We start from the raw sequence: 15,874 nt of genomic DNA, 5'->3' as shown, positions 1-15,874 counted from the left end.
CTCCCGGGACTTACTCTCGCTCCTTGAGCAGCACCTTCTGGGACTCATCCAGCCGTAGCCGCAGGGCAGTCAACTTGGAGGCATCCTCCTCGATGGTGGCGGTGTCCTCCCAGGGCAGTCGGCTACGCTCCTGGCGGCCCGAGCTGCCCCGTGAGGCCCCGGCCCCTACGCTGTGTGCCTCCCAGCAGCCCTCGGGCTCCTCTGGTCTGCTCTTCAGCAGGCCCTCCACCAGCTCCAGCTCCTGTGGGGTCCAAGGTGGAGGCGGGGTCAGTGGTCGCTGAGTCCTCACCCTCTTGGCCTTCATCGTGGCCTCTCCTAGGCCCAGGGTCTGGCATCAGCTTGGTGGGTAACCTTGGGCAAGTCACACAGTGCTTCTGGATCCCAGTTTCCTCTTCTGCTGCCTGCTTCTCCACCCCTGGAGAGGGAGGGACACACCCTCTCCCTGCACTGCCTAAAAGTGCACACAGAGTCAGCCACTAAGGTTCCCTGAATCCTGGAAGAGTCCCCAGAATAGGTGGTAAGCTCCCTGTCAGTGGAAGTATGCAAACATTTGGTGGGACACTGGTGTGAAGGTATGTAGAAGCAGGGATTCCTACAACGAATAAAGACTAGATTCCCTCAAAAGGAATTCCCACTCGAAGATCCCGTTTTTCAGGTGCAAACACCTGCAACACGATAAGTGAAGTGGCAAAAGATGCATAGGAAGGTGGGTGGCCTCTGCGAGCGGAACCAGCTCCCAGATAGGAAGCAGCGAGGGATTATTAACTCAACTCTGAGGCCTCTTCCTCCCTGCCAGGCTCCCCTTCCCCTCTGCCCTTGTCTGCCCCCTGGCCTGCCTCTGACTACAGACCCAAGACGCCCATGGCCTCTGTTACAGCCTGGCTTTTCCCACAGCCTTTCCAGATGAGTCTGGGCCAGCCCCTTCCCTGACTGGCCCTTGGTTTCCCTATCTAGACTGGGACAGTGGCCCTGAGGCCCCCCCTGAGGAGTGAGATTCTACTCCTCTTGTATCTCAGACTGTCTGGGTGGGGGCCTCTGATGCCACCTGGTCCAAAGCTCCAATTCACAAATGAGGAAACAAGGAGGGAAGAAGGGACTTGCTGTGGGTCACAGGGCTGGGCTGGAGAGCAAACTCAGACTGCAACTCCAGAGCTCCCACCGCTGGTACCTGCCACCCCGTCGACTGTGACTCATAACCAGAAGAAGGAGAGAACAGGAATAGTGCCGTGAGGCTGGCTGGTATACAGGGGCTCTCATTCCCTGCCCCGAAGAAAAGCAATGAACCCCAACTGCAAACACCATGCAGGCCTGGGGAAGAGGGGCTTCAGCCACCAGGAGGCAGCAGTGCCCACTCTAGCCCACAGGCAGGAGAGGAAAGGGGGCAACCAAGAATCTTAGCTAGAGGAGCTGGCCTGCCTGGGGACGGAGCTGGGAGCAACCTGAGGCTGGACTCTATCCCTAGATGGCCTTCTGGTGACAGGCCTGCTGGTTCAGGGGAGGCTGCCCTCCACACACACCATTAATATTCCAGATGTACTGATGACTATCACCATGGGCTCTGGAGTTCACTTGGGGGCAACTCCCAGTGACTCTAGTCACCAGCTGGGAGCCATTGGTACTTAACTTCTCAACGCCTCAGTGTTCTCGTTGGTAAAGGGAATACTTCCTGGGGTTGCTCTGAGAATTAAGCAGACGATGCACGTGCACAGCCTAGCGCCCTGTGGAGGTGCCCATCGAACCGTGGATGCCATTTCCCAAACTCACCAGGCACTCTCAGCCTCTAGGTTTTTGAACAGAATTTCCATCACCTGGAATGCATTCCTGCACTTTTCACAGCCAATTCCTCCGCATCCTCCTAGTCTCAGCTTAAATGGACTGCTTCCAGAAAAGCTTCTGTGCAGCCCCCTCCTCAAAGCCTGGATCTGGGACCTCCTCTGTGCTCCCACTGCCCGGATAACCCCCCACCCCTCAGCTTTGATTGACACCTCTCATAAATGTCTCCCCCTTCCCCTAAATTCAAATCGAACGAATGAATGGATTCAGCTCTGCTACTAATGGATGTCTTCCAGGTAAGTGCTTAGAACCTGCTCCTGCTCAAAGAGGATGATTTCTTGGTTCTGTTGACTACTCAGGTGTGGGAGTGGAGGGACCACCAGAACCGGGGACTCTCTGCCCTGCGGGCGGTCTCTGGAAGGGGGGTAAGCTGGGGCCCTGCAGTGCAGAGCCTGACCCCCTGAAGAAGTGAAACCTCCCTGCGGGCCCGGCCCTTACTACCCCTCTTTCTAAGCCAGGCGGCCACCTCTTCTGCCCGAGTCAATCAGCCCCTCCCACTTCTAAAATCCAGCGCGAAGGCCCCGCCCAGCAGCCCCGCCCCCCCCGCCGCGCACCTGGGGCAGCCCCGCCCCCCCGCCGCGCACCTGGCTGACCGTGGGTCTCTCCGACCCGACGTCGCGCACTGGCTCCTGCTCCCTCTCTGGCTCGGTCTCGGGACCGTCAGGCGTCCTGTCCATGACCCCCCGGGCGCCCCGCAGCCGCGCCAGTTCGCGGCCCCGCGCCTCGCACTCGCCCTGCGCCTCCTGGCGCTCGCGCCGCGCGCCCGCCAGCTCCTTGGTGAGCGCGTCGAGACGCTGGCGCAGCTGGCGCACCTCCTCGCGCGCGCGGTTGCGCTCGGCGCGCACCTTGCTCCATTTCTCGCGCCAGTTGGCCGTGCAGTCCGACCACCAGCGCATGGTCTTCTCCATCTGCGCCGCCCGCGCGCGCGCCTCCTCCAACTCCCGCAGCCGCAGCTCCTCACGGCTCTCCCAGTCCCCGTCGGCCAGCAGCGCGGGCGCCGGCGGCAGCGGCAGAGCAGGAGGCGGACCGGGCGAGGGCGTGCCGCTCGGCGGCGTGGGCGGAAGCGAGTCGGCCGGCCCCATGCGCTCGGGCGACGGGCTGCCCAAGATGGTCAGGAGGCTGCCTTTCGACAGCTGCGGGGACTCGGCCAGCCGGGGGCTCGGCCCGTGGCTCATGGTGTGGCCGCGGGGGCGGGCAGGCTCTCGGGCCCTGGGCTGGAACTCCCAGACTCAGAGGCGGCGCGGGGCGCGCGCGGCGGACGCGATACCACTGTGCATGATGGCCACTGCTACCCGCTGCTCTCCCGGCCACGGGGCGGGGGATGCCTCCTCCAACCTGTGGGAGAACACAACCATTATTAGGAGGTGGCTACCATCCGTCCATATCCTTAAGCTCAGCCATGGAAAGGGAGTAACCGGCAGAGGGAACAGCATGGGCAAAGGTGGGAGGAGTGAAAATGGTCACCTCCAGAAGCCCCAGTGAGGCTGGAATGGTGAGCAAGGGCCTGCAACCGCTTCCTCACTGGCCTCCAGACTCCCCCCTTGAGTCCCTTCACCCTGCAGCAGCTGCAGCTGATCTGAAACCTTGATCTGCTGTCCCTGACCTTCAGGTCCCATCTCACACAGCGAATGGCTTATACTATTCTCTCTCCACCCGGAATGCTGCATGCTTCCATGCTGGCCCTGCCGCCAGGAGTCCCCTCCCAGCCTCTTCCTGCACTGGGCTAACGCTTCTCATCCTTAAAACTTATCTGAGATATCACCTTCTTCAAGAAGTTTTCCCGGACCCCCTCAGGCCAGGTGGTCAGCCCCAGCCCATGTCTCCACTAGCCAATCTCACTGTACCACTTATCTGTGTCCCTGTGTGCTCCCCATCCTGACCCCAGGCTGTGAGTTTGCTGAGGGCAGGGGCTGCCTCCTGGTCTTTGTCCCAGCACTGATGACAATGACAGTGACATTTATGGAGGCCCAGGCACCATGGCTATGTGAACTATCCTCTCAACAGACTTGGGGGAAATTATAGACATTTACTGAAGAGGAAAGGGAGGCTCAGCAAAGTTAAGCCCTGGAGTTAATCCAGATACAGCACCCAGAAGTCCAAATGCAAACACTGGGGCAGGTGTGGTGAACACCTGCACGCACTGGTGGTACGACAGAAATAAGCCGGTGTCTAGATGGTGGCGGTGCGGTGTGGTGAGGTGCCCCCCATGCCTGCCGCTGAGCTCTGCTGTTCACGGGCCACGTCCCCTTTAAAATAAGTGAGACACATGCCCCTCTCTATCCCCAACCTGCCACACTCTCCCTCCATGTGGCTCTGTGCTGACCCCCAGGAGCAGCCCCTCGGGGCATCTCGTACTTCCTTCCCCATCCAGCTGGGCCTGTCCCACAGATCCTCACCCCGGCCCCTAAGGCCCTGCCCTGATTGCCATCTCTTCCTTTTTTCAGGGACCCACCAGGGCACTGCTGGTGGGGCTCTCAGCAATCCGGAACAGTGTCCCAACACTGTCTGGCCAACGCTCTGTGTCACCTCTTCACCCTCCTCTGGCCTCTAAGCCCCTCACTCTTGGCAGGTGATCTAATGTCAGAGTTTGCAGTGAAAAGAGAAGCTGTCAGGCTGGCACTCCCTCCCTGTCCTGCCCCAAGCCCCACGGCCCCCTCCTCTCTGCCCCTAAGAGGACAGCGGGGCTCTCCCTCCTTGGGTCAAAGTCCTCCCACATCCAGCTTCTCCCACCCCTGCCAGTGATGCCTCTCCAGGGGGCCTTCCCCACCTGCTAAAGTCTCTCCTGGCACTTCCACCTCACTTCTCTGTCTCCTCCCTTTCAAGGCCCATCCAGAGAGGTCCACACTTGCTGTCTCCACCCTGTCCACCTCCCTCTCTCTCTCTCATCAGGCCTTGCCAGGCTGGCTTCCGGCTCCCCTGCCCTACCCACTGGGCACATCTTAGCCCTCCCAGGTGTGCCCTCTCTAGCTCTGGGCACCTTCCATCCCTCCCTTCTTGCATCACTCTCTCCCAGGGTGTTCTCCGGGTTTTCCTCCTCTTCTCCAGCTGTTCCCCATCACCTTCCCTGGAGTGCTGGTGTCATCCAGTCCTTGCCCCCTTCTCCTCTCTGGCTGCCCCTGCCTGAGCCATCTCGCCATGTCCTCAATAACCCTGAATCTCTCTCTCCACCCCAGGCTGCCCTCCAGAATCGCCCAAACCACCAGCATGTCCCTCAGACAACTCAGACTCAGCTTGGTCGGATGGGATTCACCGTCTCCACTCTCCCCACTATTGGATCCTCCTTTTGGATGTCCCCTCTGGGAGAAGAGCATTTCCTTACTCCTTCACGCTGTGGGAACATCCTGGAATCTGCTTTCTCCCCACCTCCAAGTCATGTCAGTCTGTCTGCCACACATCACGTGGATCTATCCACCTTCTTCCTCCTCAGCCACTAACCTGTCAAGGCCACCACCATCATCTCCCACCTGGGAGACTGCAGCCACCGCCCTCCCTGCCCCATCCCCCTGCCCCCTTTTGCCTCCTTCAAATCCATTCTCAAGAGCAGCAGCCAGAGTGAGTTTTTAAAAACACAAACCTGGGACTTCTCTGGTGGCGCACTGGTTAAGAATCCACTGCCAATGCAGGGGACACGGGTTCGAGCCCTGGTCCGGGAAGATCCCACATGCCGCGGAGCAACTAAGCCCATGCGCCACAACTACTGAGCCTCTGCTCTAGAGCCCGTGAGCCACAACTACTGAGCCCACGTGCCGCAACTACTGAAGCCTGCGCGCCTAGAGCCCGTGCTCCGCGACAAGAGACTGCAATGAGAAGCAGTCTGCAATGAGAAGCCTGTGCAGCAACGAAGACCCAACGCAGCCAAAAATAAATAAATAAATTTATATTAAAAAAATTAAAACACAAACCTGATCATGCCAGTGGCCACAACCTTTGTCATTACCAATACCTGTGACTTCTCTCAAGAGTCAGTTCCAAGCTCACTCCCTCCAGGGAACCAACACCAAAAATTCTTCAATCTCCAAAGGAGCTACAGCCTACCGATCGCCCCGCCTGTTCACTGTCCCCACTGCCCACCCTGTTCCTTCTCTCCTTGCTACGTGCCACGGTCGCAACCTCGTCCTCACAAATGCCCTGAGTGCCCTAGCTGTCTCACCTGTTCTTGTCTCTCAGGCAACGCCAACCCTGGTCGCCTCCACCGCTCTGCCTGCTCCTGCCCTCACCCCTATAACCAGGCATCGCAGGTTTTACACCACTGTGTGGACCAGTGTCAGTTTCAATTCATGACCATCAGTGTCATAGTTCCTCAGCATTGATCAGTGATCCTACTACATTTCTCTAGTGCATTTGCTGTTTGTTTACTGTCTGCCTTCACCAGGCACCAGTTCTGGGCCCAGCTCTGTCACCAACCTCATGTAAACCACTGCCCCATGTACTGGGCCTCAGTTTCTCCGCCTGTAGAACTGGGGTGAGAGGTGAGGGAGGCCAGCGCTTCTAGATCAAGGAGTCTTTCAGATTCACCTGGACACTTGCTTAAAATGCAGTTCCTGGGCCTCACCCTCCAGAGAATCATGTTCAGTAGGTGTGGGGCTGGGAATTTGCATTTTAATCATCCAAGTTTGGGACATATGAGTAACTGGTGATGCCTTGTCACCACCCATAGTTCCAGACACACAAACATGCATGTATCAACCCCAGTAACAACTGCACAAAGTTATGTACACAGACACAGCCATACAGACCTAGGTTCCAGGTCCCTGTACACCCCTGACTCCCCACGGGATCCCTGGAAGGCTGAGTGCCCACTGTGACTCACTCTCTCCAACTGTGCAATGAGGTGGCTGGCCTAGATTCCATGTGCATTCACAGACATGTGCACACCCAGACACACAACTGCAGACACACAAGCAATCCCATACATGTAAATATAGACACAGAGACACGGGCAGACACACGCACACTCAGAAATGGCCCCATATGCACACACAACTGTATGTATGCACAGAGAGACGCTCCCTTGTAGATACAGTTACAGACACACCTGAAGACATATACATGCCCACAAAGATGGATACACAGGGACATGCAAAGATACATATTCACCCCTAAGACAAGCACACACACACGAACACATACACGGACACGCACACTCCTCCTCGCCCCATTTTCCTGGCCCAGCTCCACATGGAGAAGCTCTTGGAAAAGAAAAACAATGTGAGAGCCTACGGGGTAGGGGAAGGAGGCAGGAAACCCGAGTGCCAGCCCGGCAGGCAGCCCAGGCAGCCCCACCAGAGCTGTGCTGGGAATGGGGGACGGGGGGTGGTGAGGAGGGGGTGCTCAGGGCCGGGCCCCTGTCTGCTGGGCCTGTCCTGCAGCCCCTAAACTGAGAGGGGGGCGGGGGCGGGGGCGCACTGACACATTCTCTCTGACACTCTGGGAGCTGCCAGGCCTGGCATGGGGCTTGGCAGGGAGCGGTGGCCCAGTCCTTCCAGGAATCCCAAGCCTGTCGCGCAGGGGCAGGGCAGGCGCCACCCCGGCCCCTAATGGCTTCCAGGCGCCCACACTAAAGGCAGGGGTGGGCTCCAGACTCAGCTCCTGTTCCCCTCCCCAGGAGCCTGGCCCGGCCCCTCCCGGGGGCTGGTGGCGGGGAGCAGTGGGGACAGAGGGGCTCTGAACAGCCCTCCCACCTTCCCTCCTGCAGGCCCAGGGTCCCCTGAAGGGTGTGTGTGCGCGCACATGTAAAGGCACGGGGGTGGGAGCCCAAGGTCAGTTTTCTGGAGAAGCCTACTCCCCAGCACACCAGGAGCCCTGCACACACACTCAAGGGCAGCTAGACTCTGCCCAGCAACGCCTCCCCTCACCCCTACCCCCACCCCACTCACACAACACAGCCTTGGGGACATGGACGGACACACACACACACACACACACACCAAGCCCTGGTAACGTACACACTCACCGAGAGCTGATGCCACACAGAGGTTCAGCTTGCGGTTGTAGAGACAGGCTCCAGCTGCCCTACCCCACCAGGCTCAGCTCCTTCTTCCCCAGGGTTGCGCAGATATGTGTGGGGTGGCCTCCTGATTTCTGCAGGGTGTCACCACCTCCCAAGGATTAGGTGGAGGAGGGACCAGCCTCCACAGGCCCAGAGAGCCTTTCCCACCCACCCTCCCCTCTCTTGCCTCCCACCAGCCAGACGGGTCTATTCCTGCTTGAATCCTCAGGGTTTGTTCCCCAGGCTGTTCCCCCACTTGGGATGCCCCCCTCAGCCTCTAAACCCACCCACGCTTCAAGCTCAGTTCTACCCCTCCAGGAAACACCTTGGCCCCCCCAGCCTCACTCTCTGCCCGGGAGCAGAGCCCCATAACCTTCCGCAGCCAGACCTGGCCAGCTGCCCTCTCTCTTCTTGCAGTCCAGGCTTCCCCCAACCCAGGTAGGACATTTGCGCCACCCAGAGCCACTAGGACAGGCCCTGCATACAAGATTTACTCCAAGTTGACTGGTGGGGTGGAGAGCAGAAGGCTGAACCATGACTTCACATCCCCTGAGCTGGGCAGCGGGGCCACGCGGGACTCAGAGCCCCTGAACCCCATCCCTGCAGCCATCCTCACTGCTCCAGGCAGCGGCTGGCCACTCATAGGACAGAAACCATAATGTTTTGATCTGATATTTGCCTCAGGCTAGGCCCTCACCAGCCCTGTCTACACAAAGTGACCAGCGGTTCCTGCTGCTCATGGACCTGTTTGGAACGTTTGTTTCTCCTTTCTTTCTCCAGCAGCAAACTCCTATGCATCCTTTAAGACCTACTTTGGGATACGTCTCCTCTGGGTAGCCTTCCCTGACCTTGTACACAGAGTATGTTAGTGCTCCCAAAGCACTGGCACCTCCCTGTTCTTCAGCAATTGCCACACTGTGAAGTCCACAAGGGCATCTTGGTCTCGCTGGCTGTCAGCACAGGGCCCAGATGCTGCATAAATGCTTCCCAGGTTGATGGATGGAAAATGAACAGTTAAGGGTTGCCTATAACCTGGGAGGGTTGAGCCATCCTAAGGATCAGGAGTCACTTTGTGGCCAGGCTCTGAGCCAGGTAGGTGTCAGAGTCTGTCTGAGGCCAAGGTCACAGTGAGAGGTCATCTCATGGCCAGGTCAAGGATCAGGCATTTTATCTGAGGAAGCCTGACTCACAGGGGGACAACTTTGTGTTTCGCCCTTAGCATGTTTAGATGACTCATATCTAGTGAGGAGAGTAAGCAATGCTGAGGCCTAGATGGGGCTCAGTTTAGGGGATTGGGGCCGGTGCGCCTGGTGGCCCTACTCTTCCCTCTAGCTCAGAAACCCTCTATGTTTTCCCAGAACCTTTCAGGTGGGGCTCTAGGGCTGGCGTGTGGCCACAGGCCTGGCTGTGGGCAGGGAGCAGAGCCCAGCAGGAAACCACAAAGGACGGCCTGATTGGATAAGTGCAGGGTCCAAGGCTGGTCAGCCCACAAACTGTGGGCGCCTGTCCCTCTGACCTGCTGCCCACGCTCCAGTCACTGGACCTCCAGGAGAGGACTGAGAAGGAGGGAGGGAGCCTGCAGGTTGAAACGGAGCCCGAGGGGGTGGCCACCCCTGGCCTGTTCCCAGGTACCCCCATCTCATATCGAGGAGCCACAGATATCCTAAATCACCGATCAGAACTCCCTTCTTTATAAATGGGCCAACTGAGACCCAGAGGTACAGCTACTGGTCCACATCCACATAGAGGACCAGCAGCAAAGTAGGGCTGGGGGTGGGGTGTTAGAATGCTGGGACGGGATGCCTCCCCTCTTGGGTCGTGATCACCTGAGGAGCAAGATGCCCCTGGGACCACCTACACAGTGGGGTCCTCAGTCATCAGGCCAAGTGGCCAAACATAGCTGGCAGAGGATGGGAGCCTTTCATGGGGGCGGACCCCTGCCCCGGGCCTCTGAGCAACTCCTTGAACTATTCACTCTTGTACAGCAGACTTCCCACGAGTCTCATCTCTGCCTCTGTTATGCTGTGTGCTATCTGCAAGTCCGTGCCCTCTCTGAGGCTGTTTCCTTACTTGTAGGATGGGGAGAGGCACTAACAAGATACCTAAAAGCTTTGTCCAACAAGTGGGAAAAATCTGCGCCAATACGAACTAATCCAAGCTCCACAACAGCCCTACATAACCGACACTTAAGACAGAAAAAGTGAAGCCCCGGATGGGGAACGGGCTTGCCGGACACCAGTCGTTCGTACAATCAGAACGGTGGGTCAACCGAGGCCCACTCCCTTCTCCTAGCACTGAGCCGTCGTTCCACCTGCCCCTACTCCTTCCAGAAATTCCCCTTCTGCCCTCCCACGACCGCGAGCCGCCTTAGACCTCTCTTCCTTGCCCCCTCCCCAGCCTCCCAGCTCACCCGAGCGGCGGGCTAAGGGAGGAGGGTCTCCCGGCCCCTCGAGACGCGGTCCCGCCCACCCCACCACGCGGTCCCTTATTGGCAGCCGCCGCAGGCCTGGGGCAGTGGCGCCGCGCTCCGATTGGACCGCGCCGCCCGTCCATCCCGCACTCGCCATGGTGACCACGTTGGGTCCCCCGGGAGAGTTCCAAATTCCGCCCCCGCCCGCTGGCGCCCCCCTCCCGTCCGGCCCCGGCCCAGTGCATTCCGAGGGCGGCCCTGCCTTACCCCCAACTCCCGCAGCCCCTTCACTCCCGAGGCCCGGGCCCCAGGAGGTGGGGGAACCCGGGGAGGGGGCTAGGAAGTTCTGCTCCGAGTCTGGGGGTTGCTGCGGATGCGAGAGCCCCAGCTTCTCTCCTCTACTCCAACACGCCCCCAACTTAACCCCTTCCCTCCCGCGGAAAGTTCGCGGCCTGGAGGGAGTTCCCGGGACGCAGTGGCTTTCGGTCTCCTGCATTGGCGGCCCCGCTCACCTCGGCCGGGGACCCGCGGGCTCCGGACGTCCGACCCGCCGCGGATGGGCGGAGCGGGCACGGGGCTTGCTGCGGCCGCCGCCGGGAGGGCCGAGGGAGGGCCGCGGAGTCTCCTCCTCCCTCCCGGGGGGAGGGGAGGGAGAGGAGTCGGCGGGGCGGGGGCGGTGGGGCCCCGGCGGGTTGCGGACTGGCTCTGACCCTGGCCGTCCTAGTTGGTGGGGTGGGGGACCCAAACCTAACTTTGGGGCGAGGGGTGCGGGCCGAGCCGGCGGGATCAGCACAGAGCGTGCCGGACCCCGACATAGGCCCCACCCCAGCATGGGGGCCGAGAGTAGGGGGGAAGGAAGGCATGGTCTGGGGGCGCCCGCGGGGCTCGGCTTTCCCGCCTCAGGTTTCTCCTTGCGCCAGTGACATACTAGCCGCCCAGCAGCTGAAGTGGGCACCGGCTGTCCCGGGCTCAGCACGTGGAGCGTGTTTACCAAGTGTTCACTTTTGTTACCTGCATTCTTCCCAGTGCCAGCTCTGCCACCGAGTGGACGTGGAGGAGCAAGTCCCTGCCCCTCATCGGGCCTCAGTTTTCCCTTTGTACAACAGAAGGATTGGCCAGAGTAACCTCGCGCGTGTTGAGAAGTGTGATGGGGCACTTGGCCCGCCGGACGGAGGTTTTCTCTGATGTGCCAGGGTACTTCCTGCGAAGGGTAGGGCCGCAGTTGACGGCGCGGTCCCGGGCAATTACCTTCTGGGGCCCTTGCGTGCCCCTTCCACTTTGGGACTTCCTCCCTTGCGAGTGAGTGTTTTCGGTTTTGGCGAGATGGGGAGGCGGGCGCCTGGCGGCCCTGTTCTTACCACATCCTGTCCGCTGGAAGGCCACTGAGGTGAATCCGTCTAAAAAGAGGACCAGAAGTTCAGAGAGGTATATTGCTGTATTGGGACTTTACATGGGAAAAGAAACTAAAAATGAAGAAGATAAATTAGTTTGAACCGGTAATTAACAGTAGAGACACATCTCTTTTTATTGCCCTTCACAAGATGTTTTGTTTTAACAAATTGAAGGTTTGTGGCAACCCTGTCTAGAGCGAGTCTGTTGGCACCAACGGCATGTGCTTAATTCGAGTCTCTGTGTCACCGTTTGATAACCCTCAAAATATTTCAGACCTTCCACCAGCAAAAAGTTTATGACTTGCTGAAAGCTCAGATGATGGTTAGCATTTTTTAGCAATAAAGATTTTTAAGTTAAAAAGGTTTTTTTAGACATAATGCTATTGAACACTTACTAGACTACAGTATAGTGTAAACATAACTTTTACAGGCACTGGGAAACCAAAAAATTCGTGTGACTCGACTTACTGCAATATTTGATTTACTGTGGTGACTTGGAACCGAACCTGAAATATCTCCAAGGTATGCCTGTATTTAGATTATGGTTGCAATCATGCATGCGTTAGAATGAACAAAGTATTGGCTCTTTGCAGCAAGAGGATCAGTTTTTGCAGAAGTATTTGGGGTTTCACTCCCAAGGCTCACTATGAATCCTTTGATAGTCAAACAGTTCTCTCTGGAAGTTCTTGGTCATTTCTCTTACAGAAGTTCTCTTCCTCTGTGGTCAGCTGCTGCTCCATTTCCACGGCATCACTTCCATCAACTTCATGAAATCTCACGCTTTTTGCAAGATTTGCAGTTTCACTCATAACCATTTGCTTTGTATTTGCGTGGTTAAATGTTAATAGCATCTGACAGTCAGCTAGGGACTGATTTGGGTGGGGATATGTGGTGGTTGAGAGGGAACTAACCTGTAAATGTTGCAGTGGCTGGCCTTTGCTTACTGTGTGTATTTTGGACCTGAGAGATTCAGATATTGAGTACTCAGAGGACTGGAACATCCCCATTTTAAACTTGGGGAAATGCTCATTGAGGCTCTTGGCTCAGCCTTACCCAAAGTTTCACAGCCAGTAAGGACAGCCATGACCAAGAGTCTAGAGTTCTTTACCAGAGTTTTCTGGAGGTGGGGATACAGATAGTGAAGGTGGAGGAGGCTGAGTTGATGATGAACCTAAGCTCCAATTATAACATCATCACAATAGGGCTCTCTCTCAAGAAAAGAAACAAATATACTGTCCTGGGGTGTCTCTTGCAGGGGGTGAGGTGAGAACTGCCCGCTCATAGACCCTAGCTGTGTGTTGACCATAGGCTTGGGAGTTCACATGAATTAACTCAGTCTTATAGCCCTCCTATGAGCTGGGTGTTGTTACCACCATCTCACAGTGAGAAATGTGATCCTCAGATCAGAAGCCCGGTGACAGACTCAGGTCACACGGCTGGGAGGTCTCAGAGCCCAGATCTGACTTTCAGTTTTCCCATTCTCATTCCTTTTGCTAAAACCACCCCTCCTGGCAGTCTTCTGGATGCAGCGCTAATCTGGTGTCAGCCTCCCAATGGCCCCTGAGGGGTTTCTTTCCCCAATTTAGCACAGGAGGGTTTTGATTGAGGCTTGTGTTAGTATTTCCCACACTTCCGCAGTTCTCCGGCCTGTGTCTCTGCCGCCACTTTTTGCCAGCAACATATAGCACTTGTGCTATTATTTACTTAGTGTTTTTCTTTAAATCATTTCACTTTTTTCAGGACAGACGTGTATTTTAGGCTAAATAGGAAATGTGTTATCAGGTGCTGTAACTAGAAGAAAGTCATAAAAATAAACATCATGTAAATAAACAACATCATCAGTCTAGTCTAGCTAGAAACTTTCTCTCTTTTAAAAAGGGATACAATTTGTACACCCATGTTCATAGGAGCATTATTCATAATACCCAGAAGGTAGAAGCAACCCAAGTGTCTGTCGGTGGATGAATGGATAAACAAAATGTGCTCTATACATTCAAAGGAATATTATTCAGCCTTAAGAAGAAAGGGAATTCTGACATATGCTACAGCATGGATTGACCATAAGGACATCATGCTAAGTGAAACAGGCCAGTCACAAAAGGACAAATATTGTATGATTCCGTTTAAATGAGGTTCCTAGAGCCAAACAGAGACAGAAAGTAGAGTGGTGGTTACTAGGGGCTGTAGGGCGTGGGGAATGGGGAGTTAGCGTTTAACGGGTGCAGCGTTTCAGTTTCTGGAGGTGGAAAAGCTCTGAAGATGAAAGGTGGCCATGGTTGCAATATGAATGTACTTAATGCCGCTGAACCGTATACTCAAAAATGGCTAAAATGGTAAATTTCTTGCATATTTTGCCACCGTAAAAAAATCCCTAAAAATCAGGTGTCTTGTTTTCTATGTCCAATAGAAGGTTGAAGAATGAAAATCAAAAGGACAGAAGGCAGTGGTAGAAAGAGGTTAGAGACAATTTAGTTCTAAATGGGCGCTTCTGGTTGCCACCGGGATCGAGAAAGACTGAAAAGTAAATGACTTTTTCATGGTGTGACTCAGTAGTTTATCTAAAGGCCTGTCCGGGGTGCCACTTACTGCCCTCTCACAGATCACCGGGGGAGCAGCCCCCATGTGGAGAGACACTTCACTAGGGCTGGGGTGTGGCTCTCCCAGGCTGGGGAGTGGGAAGTGGCTTGCCTTCCTCCCTGCCAGGGGGACTGAACAAGGACCTGACACACCTCCTAAAGCGGAAGCATCTGGAATGTTTTATAGGGGAATTGGAGTCAGGAAAGGCTTCCCAGAGTAGGCAGGACTGGGCCCTAAGGGATGGAGAGGAGCTAGCGTGCCACCCAGGCATGTGTGTGTCAGAGCAGGAACAGAGCAGGGAGATGGGGATGAACATGGCAAGCACATCCCGAACTGGCTGGAAGTAGAAGTTGGATGGGGCTAGACCGTGAAGACAATGGGAGCCACTGCTGGCTTTTGAGCTGGGGAGTGTCTTGGCAGTGAGTTCCAGGATCTGGAGGGCAGGGTTATGTAACTGGCACCCCCAATTGAGGCGGTGCATAGTAAGGCTAGCACAGATCCAGGATGGAAAATAGAGGGGCTTTTGGGGTGAGCAGGGCTTCCTCCTGGGCCCTGAGAGCAGCTGCTGGTGTTGTAACCCTAGAGGTGGCCAGGAGACCTTGGAAAGGAAGGAAGGGCCTAGAGGTCAAGGGCTTCATCATGGCCACAGAAAACCAAAGTGTGGAGGAGGGCAAGTGTTTGTCCAAGTCACCCAGCAGGAGTGTGGCCGAGTGGTCAGGGCACAGACACACGGGTGTCCCTGCAAAGTCTTTGCACTGCAGCTGGGGTGGGCCTGCGCCTCCCCTAAATCTCCCTGCCCTGCAAGGAGCAGCTCCCCTCCTTCCCCGCACAGAGGCCACCTGAGCTACCTGTGGGCTGTGGTTGAGCAGATACAGCAAGGCCTCCAGTGTTGGGGCAGAGAAGAGGGAGACCATGTTGGGACCTGCTTCTTTCTCCCTGTTGCTGCATCCCCATCACAGCCTTGGGGGTAGAAAAGCACATTCTTGAGTCAGAATTTTCCCAGGGAGTCTGGCTGGGGCCCTGGCAAGAGAGAGCACCCTGTCTCCCCACCAACACACACAGACACTTCCCCCTGTTGCTTAGGGTTCTGTGGACGAGGTGACTGATGTAGGACAGGCTGGTCCAGACCCCTGGCTCAAGGAGAAGCTGGCCGGCCTTCTAGCCTCACAGTTCTGGCCATGTTTTCTGAGCTCTGCTCCCAGTGAGCCCTTTCTCCAAAGGGCTCTGCACTGGGTAACTCTTGTCCTCCCAAGGCCTCAGGCACCCCATCTGTGAAACCTGAGGGCTTCACGGAGCACTTCCGCTGACTCTGCAGCATTACCCTTGATAAGCCCCACACCACCCCATGAAGTGGTACTGTCATTGTCTCCATTTTACAGAGGGGAAACTGAGGTTCAGAGAATTTCCGTCACGTGCCCAAAGTTACCCAGCCAGGAAATGGTGGGCCTGGGATTTGAACCCAGGCAGCGTGACCCAGCCCTTGCCTGAGGTCCTTGCCATCATCCATCTCATTGATCATTAGGTCAGGCAGGGATCATTCTCCCTTTCCTACACAAGGGGAAACTGAGGCCAAGAAAGGTGACGTCTCTTGCCCAAGGGCACAGAGCTGAGTGGGTCTTGGACCCCGCTGGATGCCACATTGGCCAGCCCTCCTCCCTCTCCCCACGGACGCCC

At 56.6% G+C, this 15,874-nt stretch overlaps 1 protein-coding gene across 15 annotated transcripts in view; it reads right to left on the bottom strand.

Moving 5' to 3' along the window:
- CCDC102A (coiled-coil domain containing 102A) overlaps positions 1–11,370 on the bottom strand; it is a 29,428-nt gene extending 18,058 nt beyond the window's left edge. For 11 of the 15 annotated variants that reach the window (XM_049702825.1, XM_049702813.1, XM_049702814.1 and 8 more), the window contains exons 1-3: positions 10,745–10,878; positions 2,418–3,168; positions 15–241 (exon numbers count right to left, since the gene is read on the bottom strand). In XM_049702825.1, coding sequence (XP_049558782.1) covers positions 15–241; positions 2,418–3,008 — 818 coding nt within the window. In that variant the 5' untranslated portion in view covers positions 3,009–3,168; positions 10,745–10,878. Of the gene's footprint in view, positions 1–14; positions 242–2,417; positions 3,169–7,786; positions 7,934–10,499; positions 10,711–10,744; positions 10,879–11,243 lie in introns of those variants that run through there. The other 4 variants (XM_049702816.1, XM_033419015.2, XM_033419014.2 and 1 more) reach the window with 4 other exon arrangements.
- Positions 11,371–15,874: the final 4,504 nt, after the last annotated feature.

Source organism: Orcinus orca, chromosome 20 (genome assembly GCF_937001465.1).
Source record: "Orcinus orca chromosome 20, mOrcOrc1.1, whole genome shotgun sequence".
Classification (NCBI taxonomy): Eukaryota; Metazoa; Chordata; class Mammalia; order Artiodactyla; family Delphinidae; genus Orcinus; species Orcinus orca.
The sequence above is the reverse complement of the archived record's forward strand: the minus strand, read 5'-3'. Positions and strand labels throughout refer to the sequence as shown.